Source organism: Lissotriton helveticus, chromosome 5_1, assembly GCF_964261635.1.
Source record: "Lissotriton helveticus chromosome 5_1, aLisHel1.1, whole genome shotgun sequence".
In the NCBI taxonomy this organism is placed as follows: domain Eukaryota; kingdom Metazoa; phylum Chordata; class Amphibia; order Caudata; family Salamandridae; genus Lissotriton; species Lissotriton helveticus.
Window position 1 is genome coordinate 1,265,023,264 of NC_136065.1, and position 20,745 is coordinate 1,265,044,008.

Below are 20,745 nucleotides of genomic sequence, written 5' to 3' on the forward strand. Positions count from 1 at the left end.
TGATGCTTCATTCGTTCTGAGCTGCCTTTAGTTTCCTGTGTCTGAGAGCTGTGCAGCCGCTGCCTGGCTCCCTTCTGCTCTCTTTTCAGTTGCAGGCCTTGGCTGGCAGCTATGGGGTTAACGCTGCTCGAGCAGGAGCAGTGTTCGCCGCTGGATCTTGAAAGCGCATGCGTGCAGTACACGGTCAGTAGAGTGGGGTGCTTCAAAATACATGCAGCCAAGACATGGGGTTGATGGGGTGGGTCTATCGATAGTACACCGGAGCCTAAATTGTGGATTAGTATCTGGGATGTAACAGAATAGAGAAGTGTCTCTTGTCACGCACATGCGTATTAGGAGAAAAGAACATCGAAATTTGTGTCTCTCGTCACTTAAGTGCGTATAAGAAGGGCGCATTTAGATAAGCGTCTCATTTACGTACATGTGCAATAGAACTTAAGGGTGGTCTGTAATTCCGTATTTTTCTCCGGAAAGCAACACTGTGTCTGCATTCGTCGCGTCAGCCTAAATATTGAGCTGAGGACTATTTAACTGGAACAGATACCAGAACATGGCCCATCGCCATTCGCATAAGGTAAGTCACACCTTTGAGGTAGTTCAGAAACGTTGTCCATTTTTTTGCCGTCATTCCACCCTGTTTTTTTAGTCAAGGCGCGCTAGAATACTCTTCATTTACCTTCTTTCATCCTTTTTTTATATCTTACTGTGACCCTGATAGCCGATTTTTTAAAAATTTTCATATGGAAGGAGTTCTTCACATTTTTCAGCCTTACGTTTTGGGAGAAGCTTGCCTAGATTTGATCATTTGGATGTCCAACTGTCGTCTGCTTAACGCACATGACTCCTACTAGTGCATAGCTCAGGCCGACTATATCAGTTCTCAGACTGACAGACTGTCCGGGGTTCCCCTGTTTTCCCATGCTTTTACTAAGTAGTGTGCTCTAGATTTCCTCAAATTCGTGAACAGGTTCAACAAAACATACACCATTCGCGTAGTCATTTACATACGTGTTCATGCATTTTTATTATAAAGCGCGAACTTTACCCAAAGTTTTCAGAGCGGACTACTCTTGGACATGACGTACAGAGATGCACATTTATTTGCTTGACTGACCGTATGTGAGCTACTTTGTAAATTAGGATTGGGATGGACAGAAAGTTGTACATCATGTCCCTCGTCAGCAGTTTGTTTCCAGATTTACCCAGTAGCAGGGGCGGCTGGTGACATTTGAAAGTGGAGAGGCGTAAACTAATTTGCATATTGCACCGCAGCGATCGAGCGCAGCCCGAACCACCTTGCATCCATCCATACATCATTCATGCATCCACCCATCTATCCACCCACCCACCCTGCATCCATACATCATTCATTCATGCATCCACCCATCCATCCATCATGCATCCACCCATCATGCATGCATGCATCCATACACCATTCATTCATGCACCCACCCATCCATCCATCCACCCATCATGCATGCATCCATGCATCCATCCATACATCATTCATGCATCCATCCACCCATCCATCCTGCATCCATACATCATTCATTCATGCACCCACCAATCCATCCATCCACCCATCCATCATGCATCCATCCATACATCATTCATGCATCCATCCATACATACATCATTCATGCATCCATCCACCCACCCACCCTTCATCCATACATCATTCATTCATGCATCCACCCATCCATCCATCATGCATCCACCCATCATGCATGCATGCATCCATACATCATTCATGCATCCACCCAACCATCCTGCATCCATACATCATTCATTCATGCACCCACCCATCCATCCATCCATCCATCATGCATCCACCCATCATGCATGCATCCATCATGCATCCATCCATCCACCCATCCACCCATCCACCCACCCATCCTGCATCCATACATCATTCATTCATGCACCCACCAATCCATCCATCCACCCATCCATCATGCATCCATCCATACATCATTCATGCATCCATGCATCCATACATCCATACATCATTCATGCATCCACCCACCCACCCTGCATCCATACATCATTCATTCATGCATCCACCCATCCTTCCATCATGCATCCACCCATCATGCATCCATACATCATTCATACATCCACCCATACATCCACCCACCCATCCTGCATCCACACATCATTCATTCATGCACCCACCCATCCATCCATCCACCCATCCATCCATCATGCATCCACCCATCATGCATGCATCCATGCATACATCCATACATCATTCATGCATCCACCCATCCATCCACCCACCCACCCACCCTGCATCCATACATCATTCATTCATGCATCCACCCATCCATCCATCATGCATCCACCCATCATGCATGCATGCATCCATACATACATCATTCATGCATCCACCCACCCATCCTGCATCCATACATCATTAACACACTGAACTATCTCAAGTCATTTGTGCAAGCTAGTTTACTGGAACACCGAAAAACACACACTCTTACCTTGCTGCCGGTCCCGCACACGTCACAGGCTCACAGCGCCCCTGGCCAATCCTGGCGCCAGGGGCACAGGTACCCTCTCGCCAGCAGCACGCCCATTACGGCTCCTGATAGGCATGCGCAACGCCGCCAAAACACAATTGCCCATGCGTGGGCACGGGTAAAAATTCACCCTCCGTCCCCACGCATGCGTACTTGTGTTGCCGTCCGGAAAAACATGTCAATGAATCAACATGACGCCCGCCCGGCGGTCTGACGTCATGTTGATTCATTGACATGATTGTCATGAGGGAGCTGCGGGTGGCGTCGGGCAGGGGGCTACGCCCCCACGCCCCAATGGACGAACCGCGCCTGCCCAGTAGTCAAATTGCTAATTTAGTTTTCTTGTGGCCCTAATTGTCATAAAACTGTAACTTATTGGTGTGCTTGTGTCAGTGGCGTTTTTGGTTGGAATATTGAAAGCTGTGGTTGTTTACAAATTGTAGGCTGTTAGAGAAATGTTTTCCCATACTCTTTCAAAAGAAATGATCCAAAACTAGAAACAGGCTTCCAAATGTTATGTAATGTAATGGTATATTTATATAGCGCAACTATCACTCCGAGGAGCATCTTGGCGCTGATGACGGAAACCAAAGCTGGAAGCAAAGCTGGTGTACTGCTAACGGTAAACAATAGGAGATCAAAGTTTTGCAGAGAGTGTCCGGTGCACTAAAAATCTAGATTTTTAGTGCCTTCCTAACGGGGACTCTGATGTAATCTGGCGTTGATGTGGAGGAAGTTTATTCCATGCCTTTGAGCCATTTTCCTCCCTTCGACACCAATCTGAAGGCTGGTATTTTCAACAGATTGGCATTTGCTGATCTTAAACTTTGGGAGTGAACCTAGCGCTTAAAACCAGTTCGAAGATATTGGGGGCACGAGGAGTGAAAGACCCTAATAGTGATGATAAGGACCTTGAACAGGACGTGTTTGTGAATTGGCAGCCAATGTAGTATGTCTAGCGCCGCTGATGCGGACGAGCTCCTGGGACACTTCAGTACCAGCTGTGCCGCCGCATGCTGGACCATCTGCAGCTTGTTCAGGACTGATCTATTGGTTCCTGCATAGAGGCTGTTACAATAATCTAGCCTGGATGTAATGAGGGCAACAGCAACAGTTTGCCCTGCTGAGATGGGGATCAGATCAAAGAATTTCTTTAGGCTTTTTATGATGTGGAAGCAGGTTCCGGCAACTGCCAAAAATTGCTGTTTAAACGATGGGGTGGTGTAAAATTTTATTCCTAGAATCCTAACCATGTGTACTGTGTTGGGGGGGGGGGGGGTGTATTCGCTGGCCACTGGAGTTTAGGCGAGAGCCTAAAGGTAACATTTTGATTTTTTCAGAACTAAAGGTAACATTTTGATTTTTTCAGAATTACACCTCGGGTGGTTTATTATTCATCCAGCTGAAAGTTGCTGTGAGGTATTTGCAGAGATTTTCTTCCGCCTGGGCAGTGTCATTGTCCAAGACCAAAATTAACTACGTATCGTCTGCATATGAGATGGTGTTTATGTTAAAGGACGTTATTAGCTTAATCAGTGGAGCCATATAGGCATTAAATAGGGTCGGCTGAGTTATATTGGCCTAAGGTGATCACTTGACGTCGATCTTGCAGGAAGTTCTTTGTCCTCTCTAGTACACTGCCAGATCTACCAGATGATGCGAGACGGTCTAAAAGAATGACGTGTGAGACCATGTTGCAAGCAGCCAACAGATCTAACAACACCAAGACTGCTCTCTTTCCCTGATCCAGGGCTTCTCTTAGGGTTTCAGTCATATACAATAGGGCAGATTCTGTGGAGTGTTGAGCTCTGAAACCTGATTGATTAGAGTGCAGTGCATTTGTTTTCTCCAAAAAGGTTGTAAGTTGACTATTAACAATTTTTTCAGTCAACTTACACAAACTAGGTAGGAGCGAGATGGGGCATAGTTTGGAAAGAGTAGTAGGATCCGCCAGTTGTTTCTTTTGGAGAGGTTTTACCGCAGCAAGTTTCCGCTCTACTGGAATCTTGGCTGTTAAGAGCAAGGAGTTTATGATGTTATTTATATTAGGGTTCAGAATGTCGATGAGAGCGTGTGATAGAGTAGGGAGGCAGGGATCAAAGGGAAAGCCTGATTTAATGGACTTGATCGCCTGGTGCGATTCGTCCATTGTAATTGGCTGAAAGGTTTGCATACATGCTCTGTACATGTCTACAGAGACTTCCTTGTTAGTGAAAGACTGATTTGCATTTGACTGGGTTCAAACTGAACTCGCATGGGGAGCAAAAAAACTACATATTTAGGCCCAGATCTCTGTACTGGGATAGATGTATGTCATTGTTCTGCATTCTGCTCATTAATTGTTTTTTTTGCATTGGTCACCCCAAATGGGACGGGTAAGCCCAGACGTGAGTCCCGTGCTCTCCATGCCACTGGAGTCAAGCTGTCCTGGTTGATGAGGGGTGAAACACCAAAACTAGTCCTAAGATGCTTGTTTCCAGTCCAGGGAGGATCTGGTCTGTCAATTCAGGCTCTTAGAACTTGGTGGATGGGTTCTCCGCCACAACGGTGATGGATATCCTGTCCACCAAAATATAAATCCCACAGGATACAATGAGATTTAAATTTCGGCAGACATGTTATCCATCACCGTTGTGACTGAGTAACCCGTTCGCTGAAATCTAAATCAGGCCCTTGACACCTTAATTTGTCCCACTTTGGTCTAGGTGCATCCTACACTCTTGTCTTCCATCATCCAAAATACTTGGGGTTGCAGTGTGAGTTAGAGGGAATACTTCAGACTTTACTATCAAGAGCAACCAGCAGTTGGCTGCTTTATTAAAGTAGGCAGATTGGGAGTGAGATAAAATCAATGGCTGCAAAGCTAACTGTAGGTGCAACAAATTATCAACAGCTCATAAAGTAATCGCAACTCTGAGGGCACATCTAATCTGGATTCTAGAAAAGGTACTGAATTCTGCTGTTGTTTCCTCTTCACTGGAGCTTGACGCTAGTAAGGTTATGACTTTGGTAGACAGCCACCTGCCTTGCTGCAGAAGGTCTAAAAGTTTGAAACTGATGATACAAATCTGTCTGCAGTCCATGTCCCACTCTTAATCAATGGTAACGCATTGCAGCTTTAATAAAAAAGATTCTAATTGGCTAACCAGAAGAATTTTAGGTAGTGGCAAGGGGTGCAGACTTTGAAGTAATTAAATGTAATCAAAAGATACAACATCTTTGGAGGGTACAAGGAAAAATAATGTCATTATATTTGGCAATGGCCTGTCCAGTCTGAAACATTCGTTATATTCTTCCAGTGGTTTCGTTAGCTCTGAATCTGAAATAGTTATGGAGACCAGACTTAGAAGATCCACAATGCCACCGCGTATAACGGTTAGCAGATTTTCTTCAAAGTCATCAATCAAGGAGTGCACAATACTGCCTGGTGCAGTAGTGCCCAAAAACAAGAACAAGAGATGGAGACCATTGCAGCAACATGAGGGAACTCAAGAAGATTGCTAACTGCACTCCTACGTTTCCTTAGGGAAACGTGTCACCCCCTGGAGAAAGCACTTACCATCCATCACAATTAAATATGATGGTGTGGACAGGGGCGTAGGAGACACTAAAATTCTGGGGGGTACAGGGACAACCTTGTGGACTTCCCAGTGACCCTATACAAATCACCGCCCGTTCAACAAATACAATTGCATACTTTCGAAGTGAAATTTTGAGAAAAGCAGGCATGTTGTCACAGTTTGCATGTATGCTTGTTTGTTATTTCATATAGTAATCAGACTAAATGTTAAAAAAACATGTATATGAATTTTGCATCTTCATGCACCAAGCAAACAAAGGTCGCGGACTTAGGGTGGGAACGTTGTGTTTGCAAGTGCATTATGGTTTGAAAAATACCTGCTGCTGCATTCCTGGTCTCCAGCAATTTTCAGGCAACAATAAAAATGTGAAGATAACTTTGGTGATTAATAACCTTTATTGAGAGAGATCGGAGGTTTGTCTACTGGAAGTTTTGACTATTGGTAAGGTAGCCACAGTGGGGTAATATGCCTGCAGCACAAACGTGTACCACGCAGATCACAAAATGCATATCATGTAAATAGGTCAGTGAGTTACTACTTTTGTCTGAGAGATTATTTTGGTATTTGCAGTTTATAAGTTAAAATCCTAACATAGAAGAGTGAGCTATTAACCATCATCAAAGAACTGCATGAAAACTTCAAGGTATAGATTAGAACGTTATGATTTTTCCCCAGTCTTTCCCTATCCTACTGTTGGAAAATGGGTTCATTAGGATAGAAATCAATTCTGATTATTAAAGAGAACCCCACAACCACGGTGTTATGTTTTAAATTCTGAGTTTGTGCTTCTTTAGTGTTGCAAAGCCATCCTCTGCCCTGGGCACTCCCCAACGTTTTGCTGACTGGTACTGGTGGTACCTGACCCTGGCCTTTGCCTGAACAGGCACAGGGCCAGTGCTATTCCTAAAGAGACACCTAAAGATACTGTGAAAACACGTACATACACTAGCGTGCACTATGGGTTAGGGTACCCCTATGATTGGCATGACCTCGCCTATAGGGCCCTAGTTCATAATAGTTTGGTCTGCCCTGTTCCTATGATGCACTGGGTCAGGGACAGACTAATTTGCATGTAGCCAGGTTCTGAACTGGGATGGTGCAGTGAGCTAAAAAACGGCGATGGATCAAGCCCTGATCTTTTGACTGGGTATGAGTGTTCTGCTTAATTCAGATGTTCTGTCCATCACCACCCCCTTTTCTGAATCACTAGTTCATAATAGGGCAGGGAGATTAGAACTACCTTTAAGTCCCTAGAATATATTAGGGCATGGCAGTTTAGAGGCCAGCAGCCCTTTCTGCGTTTGCGCTCTGCTGAAGCCTGCAGTCAGTTTAAAAATAGCCCTGTGTTGTAGGACTGCTTTTAAAATGCAAATTGTGCCCAAACTCGAATTTTGGGTTTGGGGAACTTGCAAATTGATCAACTACAATGCTGGGGCAAAATTAAGTTAAGTGGAAAAAATGTTTCCACTTAACTATGGCTGTATCATATTTGCAACATAATACATCATCTGCTGCATAATCTAACGATTTGACCCAAAGCAATGTTGTAGCTCAAACGGATCAAAAATTACTAAGAGAAATGTGACTTATGCAGCTGTGAAGTGTAGGGCCCTTTGCAAAGGTTGACTAGTCACCTTTTCCACTGCTGCATTTGTATGTTACACAGGTACTAATGAGGCAAAAGCTTTGCGGAGGGTGTTAGTATGTATAAATATGTCAAAAATAATAAAGTATCATAAATGCACTGCATTACGCTGCACCCTTTTTATTGTTGCATAATTTAGTCAACACTGCAACATCTTTTTGGCCTCCATTGCTGCATAAATCCAGTGGCCCAAAAGCAGGCTGCAAATGTTAGTGTTTGTGCATGAAGCAGAGACCATGAAGTTTGCAAACTTAGGGTCTGACTACGATGGCAGGCGGACTTCAGTCCGTCCGCCATCGAATCGGGGAATGGGACAGCTGGCCTTCAAGGTGGCGGCCTCAGGATAGGCATTACAATGCGACCGCCACCATGGCATTCGCAAGTGCCTATCTTTTACATTGCAGCAGGTACTGCTGGCTGCATCATCTGCCGCAATGTAAACAAGCATTTGCAATGCAATAGGTCTCGCATTATTAAAGTTTGAGCTATTGGTATTGCTAATAATAATGCAACACTAATAGCTCAAACTTTAATAATGCAAGACATATTGCATTGCAAATGCTTGTTGGTATGGTCCACGAGAGGCTTTGGCCTTCAGACCGCAAATTGCTGTATGTGAGGCCTAAAAACAGAGATAGAAGTATTAGCTGCGAAATCTTTGCAGCATGAAGACACAAATAAGGTACCATTGGGTAACGTGGCAGCTACAGAAATCTATGTCCTGCCTGCAGGACACCGGCCAGTTACCCAGAGACTGACTTCGTTTTTCATCCTCCCAGGATCTATAAATGATGTACTAGTTAACGGGATAGTTGCAGCAACTAATATTTAAAGAACCATGCACGCACGAATCATCGGACAATGGCAGCGAACATAATATCAACTAGATACAAAGATAAACAAGGTGATGAACGAATGGCCGAGAGATGGATGGGCGGAATAAAGTGATATATGAATGGATGCAGTAGGGTGATGGGTGGATGAATGTAAGAAGGCGATGGATGAATGGGTGCCTGGCGGATAGATGAAACAAGTGGACGAATGGAATAAGATGGATGGATGGGTGGATGAATGGAATAAAGTGATATAAGAATTGATTCAATATGGTGATGGTTAGATGAATGGAGCTGGCTATGAATAAATGGGTGTCTGAGGGATAGATGAAATGTGATGATGCGTGGACGAATGGAATAAGATGGATGTGTGGGTGGGTGTTTGGGTTGGAGGAAGGAAGGGTGGGTGGATGGGGATGGATGGATGGGTGGACAGGTAGATGGATGGTGGGTGGGTGGGTGGGTGGGTGGGTGGATGGATGGGAGGATGCGTGGAAGGGTGGGTGGATGAATGAATGGTGGGTGGATGGATGGACAGGTGGGCGGGTGCGTGGGTGAGTGTATGGATGGGTGAATGGATGGGAGGATGGACACATGGGTGGATGAATGGATGGTTGGATGAATGGATGGTGTGTGGATGGATGGACAGGTGGGCGGATAGTTGGGTGGGTGGATAGATGGATGGATGGACAGGTGGGCGGATGGACGATGGAGGGTGGATATATGGATGGAGCAAGTGTCTGTCGCACACCGTGAGCTGGGTGCATATTCTCTTACCTTGCATTTCAGGGCCGCCTCTTCCAGGGGTACCGCCTAGTGAGACCGGTGCTCCTTGGCCTCTCTGCAAACCACACAGATGGCCGTCTCCTCCTTCTTACAGAAGAGCCGCAGCTTCTCGCAGTGCCGGGTACACTCCCCCTCCACCCTCATCTGCGCCACCTGCTAGCACAAGTCCTTGTCGATCTGCACAATGTGTGTGCATGCAAATCCTTCATTGCTGATCCCTAAGTTTGGTATGCATGCAAATCCTTTATTGCCGATCCCTGGTGAGTTGCACCACTACTGCTGAAAAAGGCCAATGGAGGTACTAATGGGCGCGGTGGACTGGCCTCAAGGATCTTGTGACCTCAGTGACAGTCACTGTCGATGGTGTGTCTAGGGTGTGCTTCTTTGTATGCCTGCTCGCAAGACTGGAGGTGAACTGCAGTATGGATTGTGGTGGACATGCCTTCAAGGTTAACTCACACTTGCCGCCATTAGGGTCCACCTACGGGTGCTAAGACACCAGGGCTTCTAAGGTCTATCGGGCCTTCTAAGGTGTAGCATCGGAATGAGGTCTGTCAGGAGTGTGGTCTGGTGGACTGGTCATGAAGGCTGAAAATGGTGCTCAAGTTACAAATTCAGCAGCTCTGGCCAGAGTGCCACATCCTCTCCCACACTGAACACCATACTGCCCCACTGAGAGAAACTTGCACTGCCTTCAGCTACATCTCAAATGGGCTGCGACTAAATTCAAATTATGCTCTAGACAACAGTAAAATGCTGCCTGAAAAAAACGAATAACACCCTGGAAAAAGCAAACACTCATAAGGAATGCAAGAGTAAGCAAAGCATGTGAATGTATTCAGGAACAACATAGTTACCTTAGCAGTTTTAAACTCATTATTCAGAAATCAGTAAGTGATTTTTCCTGTAAAATTCAGGACATGGCTACAGGACCAGGCAGGAAGGGACCTGTTTCAATGTCCGTTGCTTACATCCTTTCAAAATGTAAGCAGTTTGGTGTAAAAACACCGCATCCCCGAACACAGAGCCGCAGTACACATTTTATAAGCTAAAATAATTAAAACAGTTGAAAACGATCATATTAAATGTTTCTACTCCACTCAACCAGGTATTGCAGTCCCTTTAGGAATGTAGCACTTCCCCACCCTGGAAAAACAATGTTGTTCAAAGAAAGAAGAAAAAAAGAAAGTAGCGCTTTCACTGGCAAACTCTGTAAAGTGGTGCTAATGTGTGTGGGTGTAAATAACAATCAGGCCTGTCTGCTGACCACTCTGTATTGCTTTATTTAGGTATTCAATAATGTTTTCTCTCCGTCCCGAGGTTTTTCTTTGGAATTATAAAATGATCAGGAAATGAGGACATTTTCAGTCAAAGTGTTCTTCCTATTTTGGATCCATTTCACAAGGAAACAAATAAAGACAAGGAGAGGCAAGAGAGAAAACATAAGAGCTGTCTCTTGAAATCAGAACTTAACTAGGAGGGAGACAGAGACAGAACGAGATAGAGGAAAAAGAAAGAGAGAGGGGTAGGAGGGCCGCTGCCTGTGGCAGATCAGGAGAAGTTGACACTGTGCTTGCCTTCTCTGGGCATGAAGGAAAAGAGACAGAGTTGTTTTCCTTCTCTTCCCTTAGGAAGCCGAGCATTCTTGCAGCATAACATAGAGCAGAGGGCGGGTGGCCTCTTTGACTCCTGGCAGGTAAGTGCAGGGCCATTAGGTAGCGCTTTCGCGCGCTAATGGCCCGGTGAATAAAAGATGGGTGAGGGGAAATTCTTTTATGCCCTCGTCCTCCCCATGCTTGTCCCCCGTGTCCCCCCCACTTTAAAATCTGGGGGGGATATATCCCCCGCGTCCCCCACACTTCCTACGCCCATGGGTGTGGAATTCCCATTTCCACCCTGAAAAGATGCTCACTCATTGTTAGAGGAATGTGAATGCACACAGATATACACATCTGCAAATGTTCATCCTTTGTCAGTAACTCTACCTCGAAATGACTACAAACTCTCTCATAACTGGAAAAGCAGAAATGACATCATATGCAGTCAATGTCAGCATTTCTAAAGGCATTTTGCACACACAAAATCCGATTATTCGAATTAGGGTTGGGAGTCTCTGTGTGTAAGTACTCATTTTTGGGTATCTAAAATAAATGTATGAGAGACTAATGGTTTGTGAATCAGACTAATTTTAGAGAGTGGCCATCAAGGGCAATATCTGAAAAAGAACAGAATAAAGAGAATTTCTTTTACTATGATAGCGTGGCAAGCTGTTCACAGCTGCCATTTGAAGTACTGAATGGGAGAGTTCCTGATAAGCAGTTACTAGTTTCATCACTATAGCGATTTAAATTACAGTGCCAACACATACAAGCCAACATTTCAGAAGAGGCAAGTGGGAGACTTTTAACAAATTGGGAGATTGTATCTCTCCCATTGACGTCAATTGAAGCAGAAGCAATTTCAGGTGGCAGACAGCCAAAATGAAGCCATCTTTGAATTTAAAAATCGGGAGTCTTCGGCCTGAATCCGGTCTATTGGCATGTATGCCAACATGCCCTTGTCGCATATTGTGGTAATAAAACAAACACAACTGCCCATTTTCTTACCTTTGATACCCTTGGTTTCATCAGTGATTCTATCTCCATGTCGTTAAACTCTGACTCTTGTGAACCCTCCTCTATCCCTGTGTTACTATGCAACTGTTAACTGTGGGAGTTAAATCATATTGTTCCAGGCACCAGTTTCATTCTGTGATGTTGCTGCCTATTTCTCTGAAGAAGAGTGGAAGCTTTTGCACTCATGGCAGGAGGAACTTTACAAGAATGTGATGAAAGAAATACACCAAGTCTTGTTCTCATTGGGTAAGATTTGCTGCCTACATTGCGTGTTTATATGCTGAAACCTTGATTCTGCCACTGAGGTTGGTTTAATAATTAGTAATTGGTGTTATTGTAATAATGGTAAGAATTAAGCTGAAATCCAAAGGGTGTTTTATCAAACTTTTGCTGATGAGTCCTAGAAGGCTCCCTGTTTTCCTACTCTTGAAGCAATGTTATTTTACATAAGAGGCCAAGACAGCTTGTATGAGCGCATCCGTAACATAAATTGTGGAAGTTGCTTTCCTTGCAACAATAAATGAGCATAATCCCATTTGCATAGGTTCGTAGTGAATTCAAAGGAGGAATACAAAATTTGCTAGCATTTGCACCAATAATTTTCAATTCTATTAAGGACACGGAGGCGGATTATGTTTCTCGTTCATTTACTGCAAAATACAGCATCCAATTAAAAATGTTTTAGTACCAACATAAACGACCTATCCCATAATACCCTTCTCACAACCACCAATCATGGTCCTGCAGTCAATATAATAGTCGGTACCATAGTTTTGAGAGGCTGTTTCCTTGCTCAGAACAGTCCATAAACTCAAACTGCAACAATAACCAACAGCATCTGCAGGGCCAGCTTCAGCGGCCATCTCCAACATACGCGGAACAGCTCATCTTGCAACAGGAGTGCAACACACCAACACAGTGATGCAAACTAGAACAGGCTCGCTCTGATTTCTGATCCAAACCTAGAAATGAAAGAAAACTTGTCATATCCATATAACACAGACTAAATATAGGCAGGTAAACATTGGAAGATAAAGCAATCAAATCCTGACAAACAATCAATGGCTGACAATACTGAGTGGGACAATCCTCACCTCTGTGCCCTTAATAGAACTAAAAATTCTTGGCAAGAGTGCTAGCAAATTTTGTATTCTATTTCAGGACCAGAGCCTCCGATTATGCTAGTTTAATGCTCATTGAAAACCAGAGAAGTAATGTCACCCAAATGTTTATAATTAAACTGTTTAAAAGGAGACTCTGACGACCATTCAGCTGATCTCATAATGTCCTGAATTGTGGAACTCAACATAAATGATTTGGAGGCCATAGCCCCTCAAACAGAGTGAGTCCCGATCACTCTAGTTTCAATACCAGCTTCTGCCATTATTGATTTCAACCATCTAGCAATTGTGCCAGATGACACTGGTTTAAACAGCTTCTGCAAATCAATCAGTAATTGCGTAAAATCATCCGTTCTCAATTCGCAAGTACATTCCCTCATAAGCTTTCAAGCATTGAACTGTGCACAACTTGTCATTATTAGGGAAATCATTATACTCAATACACAGTGAAAACGTTTTAGTTCTGCCAGTAATGGTACAAGAAGTCCTTCCGGAGTAAAAACTCAACCTGCTAAATTCAGAACTCGCACATCCGAAGTTCTTCTAGAAGCTGATACACACAACAGCATAGCTAATTTAATTGCCAACTGCTTTCTGGATAAATGAGCATTACCCAGCCATTTATCAAAAAGAGGCAAAACCAAAGACGCATCCCGTAGGAAAGAATGCTTAGCTTTGGGGGGGATTAGTCACCCTTATGCCTAAAAGAAGTTAACAAAAGACAGGGTGCAATCCGACCGGCTTACCATCAACTTGTGCATGTCCTGCTGAAATAGCAGAATGAAATTATTCACTGATCTATAAGACAAACCATCCGAAGATTTCTGAGTCAGAAAATGGACAATCTGGGGTAATTCTGCCACCACAGGATCCAAGTGCCGTTTCAGGCACCAACCCATCCAGCATCAATATGCTGAAAAATACCTTTTCCTAGTACAAGGGGCCCAGGCTCACTTGATGACTCTAAAGCCGCCTCCGAAATGCCTGGCAAGTTCAACTGTTGCCGGAAAGCCTCTTGACCATCACGGACAATTACCCGACACTATCATTGGGTGCAGTTCTTCGTGAGGGCCCCACAGCATAGTCTGAGACCAAGACAGAAAGAGAGCGCTATCGCACACTGTTAGAACTGGGGGTCTCTAGTTGACTGAGGTAGGTACCTTAGGCCAAATTGCCTCTAAGTCAGGGAAAGGAAGGACACCTTCTCAGATAGCTTCTGCTCACACCCTCTGTAGCTTGGCACGAGCAGCCAGGCTTATCTCCAAGGCAAATGTGCAAAGTATCTGCAACCACACTCTCGGTAACCCAATGATGATACCACAAATGGGCCCCACACGAGTGTCATAAGAAAAACAAGTATATGGTTATATAAAAAGATATAGGATGAGACCACACGATAAAAATCCAATATATGCGTATTCGTAATATTTCACCTGGCCGGTTATTAGGCCAGCAAGCCCTTGGAGGTTCTTGCAGTATTAATGAGCAATTCTCTATGATCCCACGCAGTCCTAATGCAATGCTATGCAGTACGTAATGCAAGAATCAGGCACTTCGTAATGTCAACATAATGCAGTTCGTTATGCAAAAATAATGCAATGCGTAATGCAACAATAAGGCTGTGCGTTATGCAGAAATAATGCAATGCATAATGCAACAATCAGGCAGTTCGTAATACCAAAATGATGTAATGCATAATGTAACAATCAGGCACCGATCATGGTGCTCGAGACGGTCTCTATGCCTTTCCTGCTCACTCGCAGTCAGCTATTGCCGAAATATGCCCCCAACATGGTTACGAGGTAAAACAAAGTGTAGCTCCACACTCCGGCCCCGGTACTGCCACTCCTTGGCAAGTATGGGCCGCGATATGAGCTTGAGCGGAGGCTAATGCTGCGAGAATGCGAAAGGCCAAGAGCGTTCTCTCCCAGCCCGCCACAGGCGGCGACACACACACGCTCGCTGAGCGTTACCTGGGGGGGTTCTCTCCTGTCGACTCGGGCCTCTGATCTGACTTCATGTCGACCCCCCTACCCCCCCCCCCCCCCCCCCCCCGACGACCGAGATGGTTCGAGGTCCCTCCTTGGCAAAGGCAGGCTCGGGCTGGCGGCACAGCTCCTCTGGACCGCCGGTCCAGGCCGATGGCAAAGACCAAGATCTCAGGCTGCAACAGGGCACACAGCGTCGCTAAGACTCGCTTGAGCTCTGGGTGTGCACGGTCTTAGGGCGTTCCTCACGAAAGTCTCAGGCTGCACGAAGCACACGCACACAGCATCGCTGAGTCTCACTTGAGTTCCTGGTGCACACGATCACAAGGCAATCATCACGAAGATCTCAGGCTGCACAAAGCATACGCACACCGCGTCGCTGAGACTCACTTGGATTCCAGGGGTGCACGATTGCAGGACTATCTTCACAAAGGTTTCAGGATTCACAAAGCACACGCACACAGCATCGCTGAGACTCATTTAGACTCCTGGTGCCCACGATCACAGGGCAATTCTTATGAGGTTCTCAGGCTGCAAAAAGCACACGCACACAGCGTCACTGAGACACACTTAAGTTCCAGGTGCACACGATCAAAGGGCAATTCTTACGAGGGTCTCAGGCTGCAAAAAGCACACGCACACAGCGCTGCTGAGACACTCCTGGAAACTTTTGTGTTCCTAAGTTTCCGCAACAGGGAGCCAGCTCTCCTTGGGCCCTTGGGGATAAGTTACTTCAGGACACAGCGCACAGCAAAGTCCTTTCAAGCAGGGGGACACAGCACACAGCAAAGTCCCTTTAGCCTCACCTTAGTTAAATCGGCAAACTGCAGGCCAGCCCCAGAGCACACAGCAAGGATCACTCCATTCCTTCAGTCTCTTCACCTGTTTCTTCCTTGGCAGAGGTTCCTCTTGACCACAAAGTAGTTTCAATCCTTTACAGTCTTCAACAGTTCCATTCCCAAAGTCCAGAGGTTCCAGCTCTCATAGTTATACCCCTCAATGTCTTTGAAGCCTTTGTGTTCAGGGGGGCACTGACTCCTGTCCAAACAAGTTCTGGGTGTCTCCCTGCCAGTGACACCTTCTTTGATAGTGGAGGTCTGGCTCCTTAATCACTCAGCAGGAGATGGAGCCATTGTTTTATGGCAGCAGCCCAGGCCTCTTCACCTCCAGGGGCTACTCCTCCCCACTACACTCCAGATGCAGGCCAGCCTGTTGCTGTCTCACCTTCTCCTGGGAAAGACATTTCCCAGAGCCCATCATATTAAAATCCAGACAATCAATCCACAACCAGGCAGAGACACACAGAAATGTTAAAACACAAAAACCCAGCCACTTCCAAAAGAGTGGTTTCTAAACACACAATGCAAAAACCACCTTCACAAAAAGATGTGTTATTAAATTGTGAGTGCAGGCACACTAAACTTCACCTCTCCATCTTAAGCCTATGGGAAGATAGGCTGGAACATATTACTCAGCCACCCCATTCTGTTCTATGGGCAAGATGGCCTTTCAATAGTGAAAAACGAAATGGAGAGTATTTCACTGTCAGAACATGGTACACACCTCAGTACATGTACAACCTTTCACATACACTGCACCCTGCCCAGGTGGGTACCCTGTACCTACCATAGGGGCATCTGATGTGCATAAAATGGGAAGGATAAGGCCTGGCAAGTGGGTGCACTTGTCAGGACAACATGGCAGTTTAACAAACTGCGCACAGTCACTGCAGTGGCAGACCTGAGTTCTCTCTTTATGGCTACTTGTGTGGGTGGCATAATTAGTGCTGCAGGCCCACTAGTAGCATTTGCATTACTAGCCCTGGCACACCTAGTGCACTTTACTAGGGACTATACTAGTAAGGCAAACATACCAATCATGGACAGCCAATTATCATGACACTTTACACAGGGAGCACTTGCACTTTGACACTGATCCCTCACCGCTACTTGGGCGGGCCGGTCCCTCGCGCTTTAGATCGGATTGGGCGCCATCTTGGGAGGGTCGGGGAAGCGCTCCATTGTCCTGCGCTCCAGCAGTCAGCTGGACTACCTAGAGCCCTATATCAACCGATTGTAATGGCGCGCAGCGTTTGCGCGCAGCGTGTTCGCCGCAGCCACGCCGGAGTCACGCCAGAGTCCAGCCCGTCTGCGCCCGTCCGCGCTGAGGACGCCCTGGATGGCTGGACTCTGGAACTAAACGTACCTACGGCCTCCTCATGTAGCTATTCTCGCCAGGACATGCTACACCTGAAACCGCGAGGACTAGAGTGCTCGCATTCTTGGGAGCCAGATGCTTTTTACTCTCCCTTGCGATGCGGCTGTCAACATATGGGTAGGTCTTCAATACCTGCCCTCAGTCATCTATCGTCTGGCCTCCCTGTTGAGATCAGCCCCAAGACACTGGGAGTAGAAGGCATTTTGTTAAACGCCCGCTCCCTTGTCAAAAACAAAACTATGTTCAGGGAGATGGTCCTAGATAGACAGCCTGCCTTAGTGTTCATTACGGAAACCTGGGCTAAGGACTCATCTGGCCCGGACCTAATCGAAGCGGTCCCTGAGGGGTACTGCTTGGTCAGATTGGACAGACCGGAACGAATGGGAGGGGGGATAGCGATCCTTCACAGAGACTATATGCAATGTCATATCTTGCCCATACCTGACTTTCCGGACTGTTTCCAAGCTCTTTATTTCACAATAAAGGAAGCACAACGCCCCTTTTTTAATGGAATTTTACTATATCGACCTCCTGGCCCGAGGACCGATTTCATACACAATCTGTTACAGTCCCTGGAACCATATTTTGGTCGAGAAAATTTCATGATCCTAGGTGACTTCAATTACCATTTAGAACGGTATGACTCATCCGATACCTCAAGCCTCATTGAGGCTTTGGGGTCCTGTGGACTCACGCAGCGAGTCAGCGGAGTTACACATCGTGCAGGCCACACTCTTGATGGAATTTTTTCCAACGACCATCGCCTATCCACCTTGGATCCTGTACATTTGTCATGGTCTGATCACCTTGCAGTTCCATTCCTTTTAGAATACCGCAGGGCAGAGGGAAGTGTAAAAGTGAATCATAAACAGAAACTGCCAGAAACTTTAGGAACATTGGTAGCGACTCTTTTGCGCCCTGGGCTGCTAGTTTTTCTATCACCGACCTGGATACTGTACAGACTGCGGTTGGTCATTTTGAACAGGTCACTACGGAGGCCCTGAACGAATTGGCCCCAGCACAGACTCGTCGCCGAGCAAGAAAGAGACCATCCGCCCCATGGTTCTCTGACTCTCTCAGACTCCTCAGGCAAGAAGTGAGGAGGATGGAGAGGCTTTGGCACTCCAGCTGGGACTTAAAAAACAAGGAAGCTCACAAAGCTCTGGTCAGGAAATATAAAGCCGAGATTACGCAGGCCAAACAAGATTATTTTGTGGCCTTAACATCCTCGCTTTCCTCACCGAAGGAGCTTTTTAAAATTGTAGATTCTTTAATTACTCTACAAACTCCTGATCCGGTTGTTCCAACGCAAGATCTTTGTGATCGGATCGCTTCCTTTTTTCATACCAAAATTCAGGACATCCACACGGCCCTTGAGGAACAAAGAGTTGGGATCAGTGCGCCTTCTGCCTGGGTTGAGATGACTACAATCTCCCCTAGCACCCTTCCATCGAGCACACTGGACAGCTTTCCCCCGTTGGCTCTGCAAGACCTTGAGTTCTTGCTTAATAAGACCAAATCTGGCTCCCCCCTGGACATTTGCCCACTGAAAATTATCAAGCAGTGCAGGATTACTCTTCTACCGCCTCTGCTAGAAATTATGAATCTAGCTATGAGAGATGGTATTTTCCCCCTGGAGTGGAAGAGCGCAGTTGTGAAACCTCTGCTTAAAAAGGCATCCCTTGACCCGGTGGTCCTAAAAAACTTCCGTCCAATCTCGCTGCTTCCAGCTCCTGCGAAGATGCTTGAGATGCACCTAAACAAGCACCTCGCTGCCTTTGTCGAAGGTTCGGGCTGTCTGGACTTTTCCCAGCATGGATTTAGGAGGGAACACAGCACCGAGTCGGCCCTCACCATCGTGCTCGATAAGATCCGCACGACAGTGGATGGGGGCCAGACCACCCTCCTGGTCCTGCTGGACCTAACTGCGGCCTTTGATACCCTCTCTCCCTCAGTACTTACATCTCGGCTGAGGGAAGTGGGGGCGAGGGACACAGCTCTTGACCTCCTGACTTCCTTCCTCGATGGCCGGGAACAAAGAGTCAAGCTGGGGAGGTTCCTATCTCCATCCCGACCTGTGCGATGTGGGGTCCCACAGGGGTCGGCCCTCAGTCCGACCCTATTTAACATCTATGTGACCCCACTAGCAAGACTAATAAGATCGTTCGGGATGGAGGTAGTCTCTTACGCGGACGACACCCAAATCCTCGTCTCTCTCTCCCATTCAGACGTACATACTGCCTCCAGATTTAGATCCTGTATGGAGGCGGTCGGTCAGTGGATGATCATGAATTCACTTAAGCTGAACGGGGAGAAGACCGAGGTGATGGTGTTTGGAGGGAAAGAGAACATCTGGTCTGCCAGCTGGTGGCCTGACTCGTTAGGAGTGTGTCCTTCTCCCACAACATCGGCTAAGAACCTTGGGGTGATGATAGACCCTGCCCTGGATATGAGCAACCAGGTGAGTAGAACCATCTCCACTTGCTGGGGTCTAATCCACACCCTACGAAGGATTAGGAAATATCTCTCCTTGCAGTCTAGAAAGCAAATAGCTGTCGCATTCATTGGTTCACGCTTGGACTACTGTAATGCGCTCTATGCGGGGCTTAACAGGAGCCTCCTGCAGCGCTTACAGGTAGTCCAAAATGCCACAGCCAGATTTGCTTCAGATGCTCCTAGACGCTCTTCGGCCACGTCGGCCAGGAAAGCGCTGCATTGGCTACCGGTAGAACATCGAGTCCGGTTCAAGGTCTTATGCATGACCTATAGAGCCATTGCAAAACAAAGTGACACGGGAGTTGGGTCTATCATTTCCCACTATATTCCAGGAAGGAACCTGCGTTCCTCCGGGAAACTGCTCCTGACAGTCCCCCGGATTCGAAGATCTAAGTGGGGTGGCAGGGCCTTCTCCGCCTTGGCCCCCAAATGGTGGAATGATCTTCCGCTTGATCTTAGATCCCTACCTTCCCTCCAGAAATTTCGAAGGGCTTTAAAAACTCGCCTCTTCCTGCAAGCCTATGCGTAGGGATGTATATTTCAACTTTGATGTGATTGTTAGGCGCCTTGATACCTACGGGTTATTGTTTTGCGCATTATAAATTTTAATCAAATCAATCCGCAGTGGCAAAGTGCCCAAAGCATCTAAGTTGGCAACACCATGTCAGAAAAAAGGTCTAGGGGGAAGGCAAAAAATTTAGGTAACTTTAACCAAAAAGGGCCAAGTCCAAAACACACCATCTCTAAAAGAATCAGAAACCAAGGCTGTGCTTTTCAAAGAGGAGTGACCAGTACTACTTCCGCTACCTGTCGGTTGATCTGAGTCGCCACCCTGAGTATTAGTGTGAACGGGGGAAGGGCATAATGCATTGTCGCTGACTAATCCTGAGAAAAAGCACCTGTCGCTTTTGACAACGGATCCAGCATCCAGCTGA

General features: G+C 46.2%; 1 protein-coding gene across 1 annotated transcript in view; it reads left to right on the plus strand.

The window, feature by feature from the left end:
- The first annotated feature begins 350 nt into the window (after positions 1 to 350).
- Positions 351 to 20,745, plus strand: part of LOC144755280 (uncharacterized) — a 50,428-nt gene continuing 30,033 nt past the window's right edge. Inside the window, exons 1-2 of the mRNA XM_078644051.1 lie at positions 351 to 574; positions 12,108 to 12,234. Coding sequence (XP_078500177.1) covers positions 551 to 574; positions 12,108 to 12,234 — 151 coding nt within the window. The 5' untranslated portion in view covers positions 351 to 550. The remainder of the gene's footprint in view (positions 575 to 12,107; positions 12,235 to 20,745) is intronic.